Source organism: Oncorhynchus keta, chromosome 14 (assembly GCF_023373465.1).
Source record: "Oncorhynchus keta strain PuntledgeMale-10-30-2019 chromosome 14, Oket_V2, whole genome shotgun sequence".
NCBI lineage: Eukaryota > Metazoa > Chordata > Actinopteri > Salmoniformes > Salmonidae > Oncorhynchus > Oncorhynchus keta.
In genome coordinates, this window is record NC_068434.1 from 2621320 (window position 1) to 2639534 (window position 18215).

At 40.8% G+C, this 18215-nt stretch overlaps 1 protein-coding gene across 6 annotated transcripts in view; it reads left to right on the top strand.

Moving 5' to 3' along the window:
- Nucleotides 1–5766: 5766 nt before the first annotated feature.
- Nucleotides 5767–18215, top strand: part of LOC118376611 (zinc finger RNA-binding protein-like) — a 52584-nt gene continuing 40135 nt past the window's right edge. For all 6 annotated transcript variants that reach the window (XM_052460826.1, XM_052460828.1, XM_052460829.1 and 3 more), the window contains exons 1-2: nucleotides 5767–5897; nucleotides 6134–6215. In XM_052460826.1, the coding sequence (XP_052316786.1) occupies nucleotides 5861–5897; nucleotides 6134–6215 (119 nt within the window). In that variant the 5' untranslated portion in view covers nucleotides 5767–5860. The remainder of the gene's footprint in view (nucleotides 5898–6133; nucleotides 6216–18215) is intronic.

Consider the following 18215-nt stretch of genomic DNA (forward strand, 5'->3'; position numbering starts at 1 on the left):
GCATCAAGCCAGCCTAGTTATGTGCAGCAAGCTAGGCCAGCTATGTGCAGAAAAATGGCTAGCTAGCTGCTTGGCTGAACACAGAAAGTCAGCGCACTGTTCTCTGATTGCAAAAAAAAATGGATCCGTCTAGTCACAAGACTTTAGCTAAAGATTTGACATGTTATTTCTTGACAATATGAGAGGTTTTAAAACTAGATCGTTCAGATCAAAAAACATTTTTTTTCTAAAACTCCTGAAGACCGTGGAGTCTCATCTTATGTATTACAAGGCTGGGGAGGCCCGGGAGGCCCGGGGAGGGGAGGCCGGGGAAGCCCAGGGAGGCCCGGGGAAGCCCGGGAGGCCGGGGGAGGCCCGGGAGACCCGGGACCTCACAATATGATATTATCATGAAACTTAGGTGCCGATACGATACACACAGAGTATACAAAACATTAGGAACACCTTCCTAATATTGAGTTGCCCCCACTTTTCCCCTCAGAACAGCCTCAATTCGTCAGGGCATGGACCTCAACAAGGTGTCGAAAGCGTTCCACAGGGATGCTGGCCCACGTTGACTTTAATACTTCCCACAGTTGTGTCAAGTCGGCTGGATGTCCTTTGGTTGGTGGACAATTCTTGATACACATGGGAGCGCGAGAAACCCAGCAGCGTTGCAGTTCTTGACACAAATCGGTGCTCCTGGCACCTATTACCATACTCTATTCAAAGGCACTTAAATATTTTATCTTGCCCAGTTCGAGCCCAGGCTCTGTCGCAGCCGGCCGAAACCGGGAGGCCCATGGGGCGGCGCACAATTGGCCTAGCGTCGTCCGGGTTAGGCCGGCAGGGATATCCTTGTCTCATCGCGCACTAGCGACTCTTGTGGCGGGCCAGGCGCAGTGCACGCTGACCAGGTCGCGAGGTGTACGGTGTTTCCTCCGACACATTGGTGCGGCTGGCTTCCGGGTTGGATGCTGTGTTAAGAAGCAGTGCGGCTTGGTTGGGTTGTGTTTCGGAGGACGGATGGCTCTCGACCTTCGCCTCTCCCGAGTCCGTGTGGGAGCTGTAGAAATGAGACAAGACAGTAACTACCAGCAAATGGATACAACGAAAATTGGGGAGAAGAAAGGGTGTAAAATAAAAATATATATAAAAAAAGATTTTGTCTTACCCATTCACCCTCTGAACGGCACACATACACAATCCATGTCTCAATTGCCCCAAGGCTTAAAAATCCTTCTTTAACCCGTCTCCTCCCCTTCATCTACACTGACTGAAGTGGATTGTGGAGTGACATCATTAAGGGATCACCTGGATTCACACAGCCAGTCCACAGTATGTTATGGGAAAAGCAAGTGTTCTTCATGTTTTGTACAGTCAGTGTATATTGTGATTCTTACGATTCCATATTGTTTTGCAATTCGATGTTCCAAACATATTGTTCCAAACATATTGTTCCAAACATATTGTTCCAAACATATTGTTCCAAACATATTGCTCACCATATGACTCCCCACCCCCCTGACCCCCCATCACGCATCTTTTTTTATTTATTTTTAACCTTTATTTAACCAGGCAAGTCAGTTAAGAACACATTCTTATTTTCAATGACGGCCTGGGAACAGTGGGATGACGGCCTGGGAACAGTGGGATGACGGCCTAGGAACAGTGGGTTAACTGCCTGTTCAGGGGCAGAACGACAGATTTGTACCTTGTCAGCTCGGGGGTTTGAACTCGCAACCTTCCGGGTTCCTAGTCCAACGCTCTAACCACTAGGCGACCTTAATTTCTGCTTTACCTCAAGCCTTCAGACACAGACTGGCAGGACAGCATACCTTGGTGTCCACCTCACTGTCAGTTGCTTTACAACAAGCCTTCAGACACAGACTGACAGGACAGCAAACCTTGGTGTCCACCTCACTGTCAGAGTTTACTGCTAGATGTGGACGACAACATTTCCTTTAATTTGGGCATGTTTGCTGGGAAACAAGAAGGACGTCAACATTACAGTAGCATATTAAGTACAACACTGCCACCAAGTGGCCACAATGTACATCACGTACAGTACCAGTCAACAGTTTGGGACACACCTACTCATTCAAGGGTTTTTCTTAATTTTTTATTATTTTCTACATTGTAGAATAATAGTGAATACAACAAAAATATGAAATGACACATATGGAATCATGTAGTAACCAAAAAAGTGTTAAATAAATCCCCAAAATATTTTTGATTTGATATTCTTCAAAGTATCCAACATTTTGCCTTGATGACAGCTTTGCACACTCTTGGCATTCTCTCAACCAGCTTCATGAGGTAGTCACCTGGAATGCATTTCAATTAACAGGTGTGCCTTGTTAAAAGTTCATTTGTATAATTTATTTCCTTCGTAATGCATTTGAGCCAGTCAGTTGTGTTGTGACAAGGTAGGGTGGGAATACAGAAGATAGCCCTATTTGGTAAAATACCAAGTCCATATTATGGCAAGAACAACTCAAATAAGCAAAGAGAAATGACAGTCCATCATTACTTTAAGACATGAAGGTCAGTCAATGTGGAAAATTGCAAGAACTTTGAAAGTTTCTTCAAGTTCAGTTGCAAAAACCATCACGCGCTATGATGAAACTGGCTCTCATGAGGACCGCCACAGGAAAGGAAGACCCAGAGTTACCTCTGCTGCAGAGGATAAGTTCATTAGTTAGCTGCCTCAGAAATTGCAGCCCAAATAAATGCTTCACAGAGTTCAAGTAACAGACACATCTCAACATCAACTGTTCGGAGGAGACTGCGTGAATCAGGTCTTCATGGTCTAATTGCTGCAAAGAAACTACTACTAAAGGACACCAATAAGAAGAAGAGACTTGCTATGGCCAAGAAACACGAGCAATGGACATTAGACCGGTGGAAATCTGTCCTTTGGTCTGATGAGTCCAAATGTGGGATTTTTGGTTCCAACCGCCGTGTGTTTGTGAGATGCAGAGTAGGTGAACGGATGATCTCTGCATGTGTGGTTCCCACAGTGAAGCATGGGGGAGGAGGTGTGATGGTGTGGGGGTGCTTTGCTGGTGACATGATTTATTTAGAATTCAAGGCAGTATGGCTACCACAGAGCATATGGGGTGGCAGGTAGCCTAGTGGTTAGGGCATTGGGCCAATAACCTAAAGGTTGCTAGATTGATTGCCCGAGCTGACAAGGTTCAAATCTGTCGTTCTGCCCCTGAACAAGGCAGTTAACCCACTGTTCCTAGGCTGTCATTGTAAATAAGAATTAGTTCTTTACTGACTTGCCTAGTTCGATAAAAGAATTCTGAAGCGATACGCCATCCCATCTGGTTTGCACTTAGTGGGACTATTTGTTTTTCAATAGGACAATGACCCAACACACTTCCAGGCTGTGTAAGGGCTATTTAACCAAGAAGGAGAGTGATAGAGTGCAGAGGTTGGCTACTGTGAAGAATTTGTTTAACCCTTTTTTGGTTACTACATGATTCCATATGTGTTATTTCATAGTTTTAATGTCTTCACTATTATTCTACAATGTAGAAAATAGTACAAATAAAGAAAAACTTGTGGTGGTGCCCAAACATTTGACTGGTATTCTACTGTATTCTATTCTACTGCATTTTAGTCAATGCCACTCGGACATTGCTCAATATAATATTTATATATTTTTTAATTACATTATTTTACTTTTAGATTTGTGTGTTGTGAATCATTTTTAGATCCAACAGCACCGTTCGGATATTACTGCATTGTTGGAGCTAGGAACACAAGCATTTAGTTAGATACTACTGCACTGTTGGAGCTAGGAACACAATCATTTAGTTAGATATTACTGCACTGTTGGAGCTAGGAACACAAGCATTTAGTTAGAAACTACAGCACTACAACAAATTCTTATTTTCAATGACGGCCTAGGAAGAGTGGGTTAACTGCCTGTACAGGGGGCAGAACGACAGATTTGTACCTTGTCAGCTCGGGGGTTTGGACTTGCAACCTTCCAGTTACTAGTCCAACTCTCTAACCACTAGGCTACCCTGCCTTCCCATGTACATATTCTTATTCACTCCTTTACACGTGTGTGTGTGTGTGTGTGTGTGTGTGTGTGTGTGTGTGTGTGTGTGTGTGTGTGTGTGTGTGTGTGTGTGTGTGTGTATAGGGTAGTTGTTGTGAAATTGTTTGATTACTCATTAGATGTTACTGCACGTTCGGAAGTAGAAGCACAAGCATTTCACTACACTCACATTAACATCTGCTAACATCTGCTCACGCTCTTAGGTTATATTTATTTAACATTTAGACCCTTAAGTCTTCCTCAGGCATCCATATCCCAGGTGGGGGTAGAAGGACCTACACATAGGGGCAGTACTCAGTGACATCACTTCCTGAAACAGGTTTTAAAAAAATTATAGCTTAGTTTCAAATCAAATCAAATTTTATTTGTCACATACACATGGTTAGCAGATGTTAATGCGAGTGTAGCGAAATGCTTGTACTTCTAGTTCCGACAATGCAGTGATAACCAACAAGTAATCTAACTAACAATTCCAAAACTACTGTCTTATACACAGTGTAAGGGGATAAGGAATATGTACATAAGGATATATGAATGAGTGATGGTACAGAGCAGCATACAGTAGATGGTATCGAGTACAGTATATACATATGAGATGAATAATGTAGGGTAAGTAACATTATATAAGGTAGCATTGTTTAAAGTTTCCAGTGATACATGTATCAAAATATATGACCATACCGTCTCGTTTGCGTAATATAAGTAACATTATATAAGGTAACATTGTTTAAAGTGGCTAGTGATACATGTATTACATAAAGATGCAGTAGATGATGTAGAGTACAGTATATACGTATACATATGAGATGAATAATGTAGGGTAAGTAACATTATATAAGGTAGCACAATATTATCATTCAATGTATCAAAATATATGACATCATACACAGGGAATGTGATCAATATACAGTTGAAGTCGGAAGTTTACATACACTTAGGTTGGTGTCATTAAAACTCACCCCCTCCACACACACAAATGATGTACACCTTAGCCAATGAGAGAAAAATATAACCAAATGATGTTGTTAATTTCCTTATAATAGTTCAACACAATGCATAGATACATTTCATATAAATAATATATTTATTTGCAGTGGTGCAAAGTACTTAAGTAAAAATACTTGAAAGAACCACTTAAGGAGTTTACTTTACTATTTATATTTTTGACAACTTTTACTTTTACTTCACTACATTCCTAAAGAAAATAAAGTACTTTTTTCAACATACATTTCCCTGACACTCAAAAGTACTAGTTACATTTTGAATGTCTGAGTGTTGGAGTGTGCCTCTGTTTATCCATTCATTTTTTTTAAATGGTACCGTCTCGTTTGCGTAATATAAGGAATTTGAAATGATTCATGCTTTTACCTTTGATACTTAATATTTTAGAAATTAAATTTACTTTCGATACTGAAAAATCAAATCATATGTTATTTGTCACATACACATGTTTAGCAGATGTTATTGCCGGTGTAGCGAAAATATACAGTACATAATATCAAATACTTTTTTACTTTTACTCAAGTAATATTTTACTGGGTGACTTTCACATTTACTTGAGTCATTCTCTATTAAACTATGACAACTGGGTACTTTTTCCACCACTGATAATTTGATATTATGGTTTGACCAAGTCGGTCGACATCGGAAAAAAATAAAAATAATCAGAGGCCTAATAGAACTACAATTCCCATGTATATCTGCATGCAGTGCGCATGTGCGCCTGGTCCATTTCCTGGTCCGACCTTCTCATATAAATACGCAGGGTTACAAGACAAGAGTTCGTCAGAAAATACGAACCCAATGATTCCTATATGTCCAGTGGTCTCCTTCACCTATGGTGAGTTAACGTTAATAAAAACGATTAAATTAGGTAACAAGACTTAACGATTAATAATTTATAACATTTACGAGGAAAGCTGGGGGTGGGTTTTTTTGTCGGTGTGTCCTTGAAGTGCTCTTTCTGCCTGTTTTAACGCCTCTGCAGTGTACTGTATGCGGGGGTCTTGCTTCAAACAGCACCTAGCTACCTAACCCACCGTTCACCCTCGATGTATCTTTGTCCCCTTCCTGCAGTGCCCAGCCGGCTTGGTGAAGATGCCAAAATGGCTACCGGCAACTACTTTGGATTTACCCACGGTGGTGCTGCACAGTACAGGTAGGATATGACTCCTTGGAATTGGAAATATGCGATCCATCACCGCGGGAACCCAATTTTAAAAGGACGGTCGGTGTTATCAGGGATCCTAGGGACCTTCACTACCTTTAACCCTAACCTAGCCAATAAAAAAATATATACACTTCAATGGGGGGGGGGGGCACACATGTCCCAAGGATCCCGGACCTTTAAAGGATTCCCCAGAGGAAGTTGCGGCCTCCACTTTGCCGTAATATCCTGTCCTCTGGGAAATGCACGCTTTGGTTCCACCTCCGATTTTAATTAGAAGGTTACTTATACATATTCAATAATTGGTTGTGGGAAATTACGCATGGAGTTAATAGTCAATCAAATTTTATAAAGCCCTTTTTATATTTTTTATATATATTTTTTACATCAGCCGATGTCACAGTGCTGTACAGAAACCCAGCCTAAAACCCCAAACAGTAAGCAATGCAGATGTAGAAGCACGGTGGCTAGGAATAAACATCAACAAATGGGGCACTGACAGCTGTCAGTGTAGCTAGCATGGTAACATTCGAAAACTAGCTATCTTGCTAACCATATGTAACTTAGCTAACTAGCATGCACAGGCCTAATTGATCTCCGTACCCCACATTTTCTGACAGTGCAGCTCTGCTCTGTTAGCTCCACATTGACATGATTGGTTGATGGTAGGTCATTGACATGATTGGTTGATGGTAGGCATCAGTTCCAGTATAAACACTCAACAGCTCTGCTCAGTATAAATGACCTGACTTCTGTAGATACAGAAGAGCCTTCGACTTCGCAGCGGTTTCTGATTTAATAAACAATGGTTGGTAGGTGGTAACATTAAAATAAAACCCAGTCCTGAAACTAAATGCTGCTGGAAAAATACATGTATTTTTTATTTTATTTATTTAACTAGGCAAGTCGGTTAAGAACAAATTCTTATTTACAATAACTGCCTACCAAAAGGCCTCCTGCGGTGAGTGCTGGGATAGAAAATAAACATATAAAACACGCATCACGACAAGACCGACAACACTACATAAAAAGAAACCTAAGGTGACAACACAGCATGGTGACAACACAGCATGGTGACAACACAGCATGGTGACAACACAGCATGGTGACAACACAGCATGGTGACAACACAGCATGGTGACAACACAGCATGGTGACAACACAGCATGGTGACAACACAGCATGGTGACAACACAGCATGGTGACAACACAGCATGGTGACAACACAGCATGGTGACAACACAGCATGGTGACAACACAGCATGGTGACAACACAGCATGGTGACAACACAGCATGGTGACAACACAGCATGGTGACAACACAGCATGGTGACAACACAGCATGGTGACAACACAGCATGGTGACAACACAGCATGGTGACAACACATAACATTGTACAGACAACAGCACAAAGGGCAAGAAGGTAGAGACGACAATACAATAAGCAAAGCAGCCACAACTGTCAGTGTCCATGATTGAGTCTTTGAATGAGATGGAGATAAAACTGTCCAGTTTGAGTGTTTGTTGCAGCTCGTTCCAGTCGCTAGCTGCAGCGAACTGAAAAGAGGAGCGACCCAGGGATGTGTGCTTTGGGGACCTTTAACAGAAAGTGACTGTCAGAACGGGTGTTGTATGTGAAGGATGAGGGCTGCAGCAGATATCTCAGATAGGGGGAGTGAGGCCGAAGAGGGTTTTATAAATAAGCATCAACCAGTGGGTCTTGTGCCGGTTATACAGAGATGACCAGTTTACAGAGGAGTATAGAGTGCAGTGATGTGTCCTATAAGGAGCATTGGTGGCAAATCGGATGGCCGAATGGTAAAGAACATCTAGCCGTTCCAGAGCACCCTTACCTGTTGGTCTATAAATTATGTCATCTAGCATGGGTAGGATGGTCATCTGAATCAGGGTTTGTTTGGCAGCTGGGGTGAAAGAGGAGTGATTACGATAGAGGAAACCATGTCTAGATTTAACTTTAGCCTGCTTCTTTGATAAGTGCTGAGAGAAGGACAGTGTACCGTCTAGCCAAACTCCCAAGTACTTGTATGAGGTGACCACCTCAAGCTCTAAACCCTCAGAGGTAGTAATCACACCTGTGGGGAGAGGGGCATTCTTCTTACCAAACCACATGACCTTTGTTTTGGAGGTGTTCAGAACAAGGTTAACCTTTTAAGGCTGTTGCGAATTTAAGGTTAAGGGTAGAGAAAGCTTGTTGGACACTAAGAAAGCTTTGTTGTAGAGCGTTTAACACAAAATCCAGGGAGGGGCCAGCTGAGTATAAGACTATCTTCTGCATATACAGTTGAAGTTGAAAGTTTACTTACACCTTAGCCAAATACATTTAAACTCTGTTTTTCACAATTCTTGACATTTAATCCTAGTAAAAATTCCCTGTCTTAGGTCAGTTAGGATCACCACTTTATTTTAAGAATGTGAAATGTCAGAATAATAGTAGTGATTTGTTTCAGCTTTTTTCTTTCATCACATTCCCAGTGGGTCAGAAGTTTACATACACACAATTAGTATTTGGTAGCATTGCCTTTAAATTGTTTAACTTGAGTCAAATGTTTGAGATAGCTTTCCACAAATTTCCCAGAATAAGTTGGGTGAATTTTGGCCCATTCCTCCTGACAGAGCTGGTGTAACTGAGTCAGGTTTGTAGGCCTCCTTGCTCGCACACACTTTTTCAGTTCTGCCTACAAATGTTTTATAGGTGTGAGGTTATGGCTTTGTGATGGCCACTCCAATACTTTGACTTTGTTGTCCTTAAGCCATTTTTGCCACAATTTTGGAAGTATGCTTGGGGTCATTGTCCATTTGGAAGATCCATTTGCGACCAAGCTTTAACTTCCTGACTGATGTCTTGAGATGTTGTTTCAATATATCCACATAATTTTCCTGTCTCATGAAGCCATCTATTTTGTGAAGTGCACCAGTCCCTCCTGCAGCAAAGCATCCCCACAACATGATGCTGCCACCCCGGTTGGGATGGTGTCCTTTGGCTTGCAAGCCTCCCCCTTTTTCCTCCAAACATAACGATGGCCATTATGGCCAAACAGTTCTATTTTTGTTACATCAGACCAGAGAACATTTCTCCAAAAAGTACGATCTTTGTCCCCATGTGCAGTTGCAAACCGTAGTCTGGCTTTTCATGGCGGTTGTGGAGCAGTGGCTTCTTCCTTGCTGAGCGGCCTTTCAGGCTATGTCGATATAGGACTCGTTTTTACTGTGGATATAGATACTTTTGTACTTGTTTCCTCCAGCATCTTCACAAGGTCCTTTGCTGCTTTTCTGGGATTAATTTGCACTTTTTGCACCAAAGTACGTTCATCTCTAGGAGACCGCGTCTCCTTCCTGAGTGGTATGACAGCTGCGTGGTCCCATGGTGTTTATACTTGCGTACTATTGTTTGTACAGATGAACGTGCTACCTTTAGGCGTTTTGGAAATTGCTCCCAAAGATGAACCAGACTTGTGAAGGTCTCCAATTTTGTTTCTGAGGTCTTGGCTGATTTCTTTTGATTTTCCCATGATGTCAAGCAAAGAGGCACTGAGTTTGAAGGTAGGCCTTGAAATACATCCACAGGTACACCTCCAATTGACTCAAATGAAGTCAATTAGCCTATCAGAAGCTTCTAATGACATCATCTTCTAGAATTTTCCAAGCTGTTTAAAGGCACAGTCAACTTAGTGTATGTAAACCTCTGAACCACTGGAATTATGATACAGTGAGTTATAAGTTAAGTAATCTTTCTTTAAACAATTGTTGGAAATATTACTTGTCACGCATACAGTAGATGTCCTATCCCGACTTGCCAAAACTATACTTTGTTAAAAAGACATTTGTGAAGTAGTTGAAAAATGAGTTTTAATGACTCCAACCTAAGTGGATGTAAACTTCCGACTTCAACTGTAAATGGATGAGAGGTTCCTACTGCCTGTTATGTTGATGTAAATTGAGAAGAGCGTGGGGCCTAGGATTGAGCCTTGGTGTCCTCCCTTGGTGACAGGCAGTGGCTGAGACAACATATGTTCTGACTTTATACACTGCAGTCTTTGAGAGGGGTAGTTGGCAAACCAGGCCATAGACTCCTCCGAGACACCAATACTCGTTAGCCGGCCCACAAGAATGGAATGGTCTACCGTATCAAAAGCTTTGGCCAAGTCAATAAAAATAGTAGCACAACATTGCTTAGAATCTAGGGCAATGGTGACATCATTGAGAACCTTTAAGTTTGCAGTGACAGGTCCTTAACCTGAGAGTAAACCTTCATGACTCCTGAACATCTACGTGATACGGTCACCGCGTCAGCCCCAATGACAGCCCACTTATAGGTATCTCAGACAAGATTCTCTGGTCTGATGAAACCAAGATGAAACTATTTGGCCTAAATGCCAAGCGTCACATCTGGAGGAAACCGGTCACCATCCCTACGGTGAAGCGTGGTGCGTGCTGTGGGATGTTTTTCAGCGGCAGGTACTGGCATACTAGTCCGGGATAGATGAAAGGATCAAAGTACAGAGAGATCCTTGATGGAATCCTGCCCAAGAGTGCTCAGGACCTTTGTCTGGGCGAAGGTTCACCTTCCAACACCTTCCAACAATCGCTGCCAAAAGGGTTTGAATACTTCAGTTTTTTTTATTTGTAAAAATGTATCTATTATGTGTAGGTTGACAAGGGATGGGAAAACAACTAAATACATTTTAGAATAAGGCTGTAATGTTACAAAATGTGGAAAATGTCAAGGTCTGAATTCTGTCGGAATGAACTGTCTGTGTTATTTTGCAATGACCGAGTTACTTTTTTTTGTTTTAATCTTTATTTTATTTTATAGAAGTTCTTCCACTTTGACATTTTAGAGTATTTTGTGTAGATTGTTGACACAAAATGAACGTTTTTAAATCCCACGTTTTAACACAATGTCAAATCTAAGGGATTTGAATACTTTTGCAAGACTCTGTATCTTGCTGTCACCTATCACAAACCTACCTAAAGCACAGCTAATCTAGAGTCACCTATCACAAACCTACCAAAAGCACAGCTAATCTAGAGTCACCTATCACAAACCTACCAAAAGCACAGCTAATCTAGAGTCCTTTAGAATGATTTGGTTTACTAGAACACAGCTAATCTAGAGTCCTTTAGAATGTTTGGTTTACTAGAACACAGCTAATCTAGAGTCATTTAGAATGGTTTGGTTTACTAGAACACAGCTAATCTAGAGTCCTTTAGAATGTTTGGTTTACTAGAACACAGCTAATCTAGAGTCCTTTAGAATGATTTGGTTTACTAGAACACAGCTAATCTAGAGTCCTTTAGAATGTTTGGTTTACTAGAACACAGCTAATCTAGAGTCCTTTAGAATGATTTGGTTTACTAGAACACAGCTAATCTAGAGTCCTTTAAAATGTTTGGTTTACTAGAACACAGCTAATCTAGAGTCCTTTAGAATGATTTGGTTTACTAGAACACAGCTAATCTAGAGTCCTTTAGAATGATTTGGTTTACTAGAACACAGCTGCTACCCAATATTTCTATCCAAGTCGACTAAAGTTGATAACTTAGATTGTCGTACCAAGAGGATTGTGCCATTTAACCCATAAACACACCAGTTTTAATGAGAAACAGTTCGGCCTATTAGGTGGTGACGTTTTAATGACGTTTTTAGTTGTGGGGTGCCGTTCTTAAATGATTTTTCAGAGCAATTTCCCTGCATCTCTTTTTGAAAGCACGTTTCCTGCAGCTTAGAGCTCATTGATGGAAAGCCAAGACTATTCTTCATGGCATTAGCAGGCAGAGCATGGTGGCTCTTTCTGCCCTGTCAGCTTGCTGACCACTGGACAAAATGGCTTCATCCCCCTCCCCTCCTCCCCTCTGTTGTCAGAGAGACCAATGGTGTGAAATCGTCCATAAGGAAATGAATGGGACAACGGTACACAATATCTTCTTCAGTGATTTAATCTGTGTATAAAACTTTATTTGAATAACTTTTCAAATGAGACAAATCACAAATTTTAAGCATTTCATTCCATTTTTCCAGATATATTACACCAGAAAAGGAAATGTGATATTTTGTTGTCTAACTGAGTTTGGTTTTTAACTGAGTTTGGTTTTAACTATGAGGGAATTGGTACCAAATGACTTTTAACTAATTCTGAGTGCGCATGTTTCTAAAACAGAATGCTACTCATTTTGTGGAATGGTCTGTTATATCTGGTTCAGATATGACCAAAATGCTACCTGTGATACTCAATGTTTCTGCTGCTTTTGCAGTTGGCTGTTTTGGGTAGAGGTCAGGTATAACTGAAATGTCTGCTTTTTTTTATTGTATTTTTTTAATGCTAAATCTACCTCTTAAGTATTATTTGATATGTGATTAGGATCCACATTTCGATGTAGCTAAAGCAGCGGGTGCCCTTCCTGGGGATAGAGCAGCGGGGGCCCTTCCTGGGGATAGAGCAGCGGGGGCCCTTCCTGGGGATAGGCACCCCCTTCCTGTTCCTGTTTTCCTGGGGAGACAATTACAGCATGTCTCCTATTTAAAACATTTTTTTTTTTTCCTGGGGAGGTGTAGTAAAAGCATGTCTCCCTATTTAAAAATTTTTTTTTTTTAGGTGTAGTAAAAAGTTTAGTATTTCAGGTAAAAAAAATTGCACGATAGAAATAAATGGGTGATATTGTGTCGCTTTTTAAAAATTGTAAATAAGAATATAATATATTTCTAAACACTTCATCTAAAGTGGCTGCTACCATGATTTACAGATAGTTCTGACTGAATCATGAATACTTGAGTGAGGAGCGTGAGACGCACAAATATCTCAGAGGGATGTTAACCCCTCACCATTACAGTAACAGGGAATGTATATTTGTTGGCTGTGATACATTTACATTTAAGTCATTTAGCAGACGCTCTTATCCAGAGCGACTTACAATATATTTATGCCTCTAACTTTCTCCCTAAATAAACTTAACTCAGAGCAAACCTTCCAATCTCAGAGGGATGTTGGGGAATTGTTTATTTATTTATTTTTTATTTTTTTAACGACACTTGACTGCTATTCAACCAGATTTTCCACATGGATCGAACTGTTGCTTCTGGTAAGGGTAACGAGCTGCTAACTCTAGCAGGCTTGTAACTGCATGTCACTAGTCGAACACTGAACTTATCACTGCGGGAAAAGCTGAAACATCAATCAATGGTCGAGTCAGTTCCACTTAAAAACATTTTTTTTGCGGCAACATTTTTAAATGGGGGGAAAAAAAGTTATTGCAAATTCAGCAGGGTAGCCTAGTGATTAGAGCGTTGGACTAGTAACCGGAAGGTTGCAAGTTCAAACCTCCGAGCTGACAAGGTACAAATCTGTCGTTCTGCCCCTGAACAGGCAGTTAACCCACTGTTCCTAGGCCGTCATTGAAAATAAGAATTTGTTCTTAACTGACTTGCCTAGTTAAATAAAGGTAAAATAAATACAATTGTGAAATAGGATTTTAGAAACGCTGTCTTTTATTACTTATTGTCACGACCACAACCTTTCCCCCCCCCAACTCCTATTGATATACTTTGTTTTAGTGTTGCATTGTGGGAAGTTTAAAATCACGTCACACAAGTATTTTTATCTTTTATTTTTTAAACAAAAATGTTGATTTAATAAAAATATTTAATCCGTCAAATGATGAGGAATCTGATTTCATTGGTCCTTACCTCGCGTGGAGTCAGCCCTGAGTCAGCCCTGAGTCAGCCCTGAGTCAGCCCTGAGTCAGCCCTGAGTCAGCCCTGAGTCATTACCATAGAAAATGTACCTGGCTAAAAGGTGAGCCACTTTGATATGACCGGTAATCCCAAGATGAACTCTGAGTTGACTAAAGTTTTTGCTCTTGACATTATGGGTTATTGTTGGGCTGACTCTTTTCTCTGTATATATATATCAATGATGTCGCTCCTGATCCACCTCTCCGCAGACACCATTTTGTATACATCTGGCCCTTTGGACACTGTTAACAAACCTCCAGACGAGCTTCAACGCCATACATCTCTCCTTCCGTGGCCTCCAACTGCTCTTAAACGCTGCCTGCACCCGCCCGATTCTAGATCAGGGTTCTGTGCATTAAATACACATTCTACATTAGGTTCTAGATCAGGGTTCTGTGCATTAAATACACATTTACATTAGGTTCTAGATCAGGGTTCTGTGCATTAAATACACGTTCTAGATCAGGGTTCTGTGCATTAAATACACATTTACATTAGGTTCTAGATCAGGGTTCTGTGCATTAAATACACATTCTACATTAGGTTCTAGATCAGGGTTCTGTGCATTACAGACATTCTACATGCATTTAGTAAAACTGGACAGGCGGGCCAGCATCACTACTCTGGACGGCTCTGACTTAGAATATGTGGACAACTATAAATACCTAGGTGTCTGGTTAGACTGTAAACTCTCCCTCCAGACTCGCATTAAGCATCTCCAATCCAAAATTAAATCAGCAAAATTAGTCAGCTTCCTATTTCGCAACAAAGCCTCCTTCACTCATGCTGCCAAATGTACCCTCGTAAAACTGACCATCCTACCGATCCTTGACTTCGGTGATGTCATTTACAAAATGGCCTCCAACACTTTACTCAGCAAATTGGATGCAGTCTATATCACAGTGCAATCTGTTTTGTTACCAATATATACCCCATATACTACCCACCACTGCGACCTGTTCGCTCACGTTGGCTGGCCCTCGCTTCATACTCATTGCCAAACCCACTGGCTCCAGGTCATCTATAAGTCTTTGCCTGATAGGTAAAGCTCCGCCTTATTCAGCTCACTGGTCACCATAGCATCACCCACCCGTACGTGGCACGCGCTCCAGCGGGTATATCTCACTGGTCACCCCCAAAGCCAATTCCTCCTTTGGCTGCCTTTCCTTCCAGTTCTCTGCTGCCAATGACTGGAAGGAATTGCAAAAATTATTGAAGTTGGAGACTTGCATCTCCCTCACTAACTTCAAGCATCAGCTGTCAGAGCAGCTTACCGGTCGGTGCAGTTGTACACAGCCCATCTGTAAATAGTCCATCCAACCAACTACCTCATCCCCATTTTTGTTTTTCTGCTCTTTTGCACACCAGTATTTCTACTGCACATCCTCGTCTGCGCATATATATCACTCCGGTGTAAATTGCAGAATTGTAAATACTTTAGCCACTATTGGCATTTTTATTGCCTCCTTACTTCATTTGCACACACTGTACATAAATGGATAAATGTTTGTTATTGTTTGTGTAACTGTTCTTTTTGTTGCACTACTTTATCTTGAATAAAGGTGAAAAATAATAATAATAATTGTGCGTAGATTGAAAGGGGGGGGGTAATGTTGATCCATTGGCTGTAATTTAACAAAGTGAAGGAATACTTTCTGAATGCACTGTATGCCGAGGGATTTTGCGTGTTTTCAAAGCTGTGTACATACCGTCACAAGCAAACACCAAGGCGCCGCTCTGCAAACTGTAAAAGGGTCTCCTCTTTGTCGCGGGTGACGTTAATTAACCTCTTAAGGAAGCTGCGAATTTTCGCAATTTTTTTGTTAAAAATCGCGCAACATTTCAGCGCCCTGCTACTCATGCCAGGACTATAGTATATGCATATGATTAGTATGTGTGGATAGAAAACACTCAGACGTTTCTAAAACTGGTTAAATCACGGCTGTGACTAACAGAACGTGCGTTTCATCAAAGTGCAGGAAAATCTGATCACTGAAAATGGAAAAATATATCCATGCGCAACTTCAAAAGTGACCCCCATTAAATGGAGCCGAGGTTGCAATACCTCCAGCTTCCACACGATGTCAACAGTCTTGCCTACTCTTTTTTTTTTTTTTTTTTTTTTTTTTCTTGGTCAAACAGACACAAGGCAGAGCAGTTCTTCCGGTCTCCGACCGGATATTTTGGTTGAGATTTACCCGGACATTATTTCCAGACTCACAGCTATAGAATATAATTTGCCTCGTGATCAATTTGATCGCTTATTAACGTTTACTAATACCTAAAGTTGCATTACAAAAGTATTTCGAAGTGTTTTGTGAAAGTTTATCGTTGACTTTTTTAATTAAAAAAAATGACGTTACGTTAAAAGCTATTTTTTTTTTTCGTTGATCACAGTCTTCATAGATCGATATCTAGGCTATATATGGACCGATTTAATCGAAAAAAAAAAGACCCAATAGTGATTATGGGACATCTAGGAGTGCCAACAAAGAAGATGGTCAAAGGTAATGAATGTTTTATATTTTGTTTGTGTAGCACCGACTATGCTAATTATTTTGTTCACGTCCCCTGCGGGTCTTTTGGGATGTTACATGCTATCAGATAATAGCTTCTCATGCTTTCTCCGAAAAGCATTTTACAAATCTGACTCGGTGGATAGATTCACAACGAGTGTAGCTTTAATTCACTACCTTGAATGTGTATTTTAATGAAAGTTTGAGTTTTATCAAAAACTATAGGTGGCGCTCTGAAACGCCGCTGAGTGACTGACTGCCAGGGAACTGTATTCTGCTACTTCCTTAAGAAGTCCATGTTTTTAAAGCGAAATATCACAACCATGTCGTTGTCCCACATTTTGTTGTTACACAATTTAAAATAGAATAAAATATATACAGTCAATGGAATTTATGTTTAACTTTTTACAAATGACTTAAAAAACATTTTTTTTTTAATTAAAAAATGAAGTCAAGTATTTAAACACTTGTTATTTGCCCAAATAATAAGTTCAGGAGTCAATTTCACAAACCAGTCCCATAATACATTGCATGGACTCACTGTGTGCAATAATAGTATTTAACATGTACTTTTAAATCACTACCTCATCTCCACATGCAATTATCTGTATGGTTGAGCAGTGAATTTCAACCACAATGACCAGGGAGGTTTTCCAATGCCTCGCAAGGAAGGGCACCTCTTGGTAGCAAACATTGAATATCCCTTTGAGCATGGGTGATATTATTATTTACACTTTGGATGGTGTATCAATACACCCAGTCACTACAAAGGACAGGTGCCCTTCCTAACTCAGTTGCTGGAGAGGAAGGAAACCACTCAGGGATTTCACCATGAGGCCAATGGTGGCTTTAAAACAGTTAGAGTTTAATGGCTGTGACAGGAGAAAACTGAGGATGGATCAACAACATTGTAGTTACTCCACAATACTAACCTAAATGACAAGAGTGAAAAGAATGAAGCCTGTACAGAAAACAAATATTCCAAAACATGAATCCTGTTTGCAACAAGGCACTGAAGTAATACTGCAAAATAATTGTGATGAAGCAATTCACTTTTTGTTCTGAATACAAAGTGTTATGTTTGAGGAAAATCCAATACATCACGTTACTGAGTACTAGTGACCTTTCGGCAGGACAATGTACTAAAACACGAAGACAAATCTACACTGGAGTTGCTTACCAAGTCCAAGTTAGTTTTGACTTAAGTCTACTTGAAATCTATGGCAAGACTTGAATGGTTGTCTAGCAATGATCAACCTATTTGACAGAGCTTGAAGAATTTTGAAAATAATAATTGGCAAATGTTGGCCAATCCAGGTGTGAGAAGCTCTTAGATTTACCCAGAAACACTCACAGCTGTAACCGCTGCCAAAGGTGCTTCTACAAAGTATTGACTCAGAGGTATGAATAATTACGTAAAAATGTGAATCGCCACATTTTGAAGAAATTGAGAAGATTTTTAGACCATATTGCCCAGCCCTATGTTGCCCACAAAAACAACCCGGACAAACCCCAATCAAAACCCCTAGATGAACAGAGACATCCGTACCACGCCGCGAGCCCGTACTGTAGCATTCAATGTCAGCACAAATTAACCCTGATGACCCAGTGACACGCGACGATTACGAGGAGTGACTGTCGCACTCCCCTCGGTCATCATGAAGTGCTTTGAGAGGCTGGTCATTAAGGCCAGCATGCCAGGCCCACTGGACCCATTCCAATCA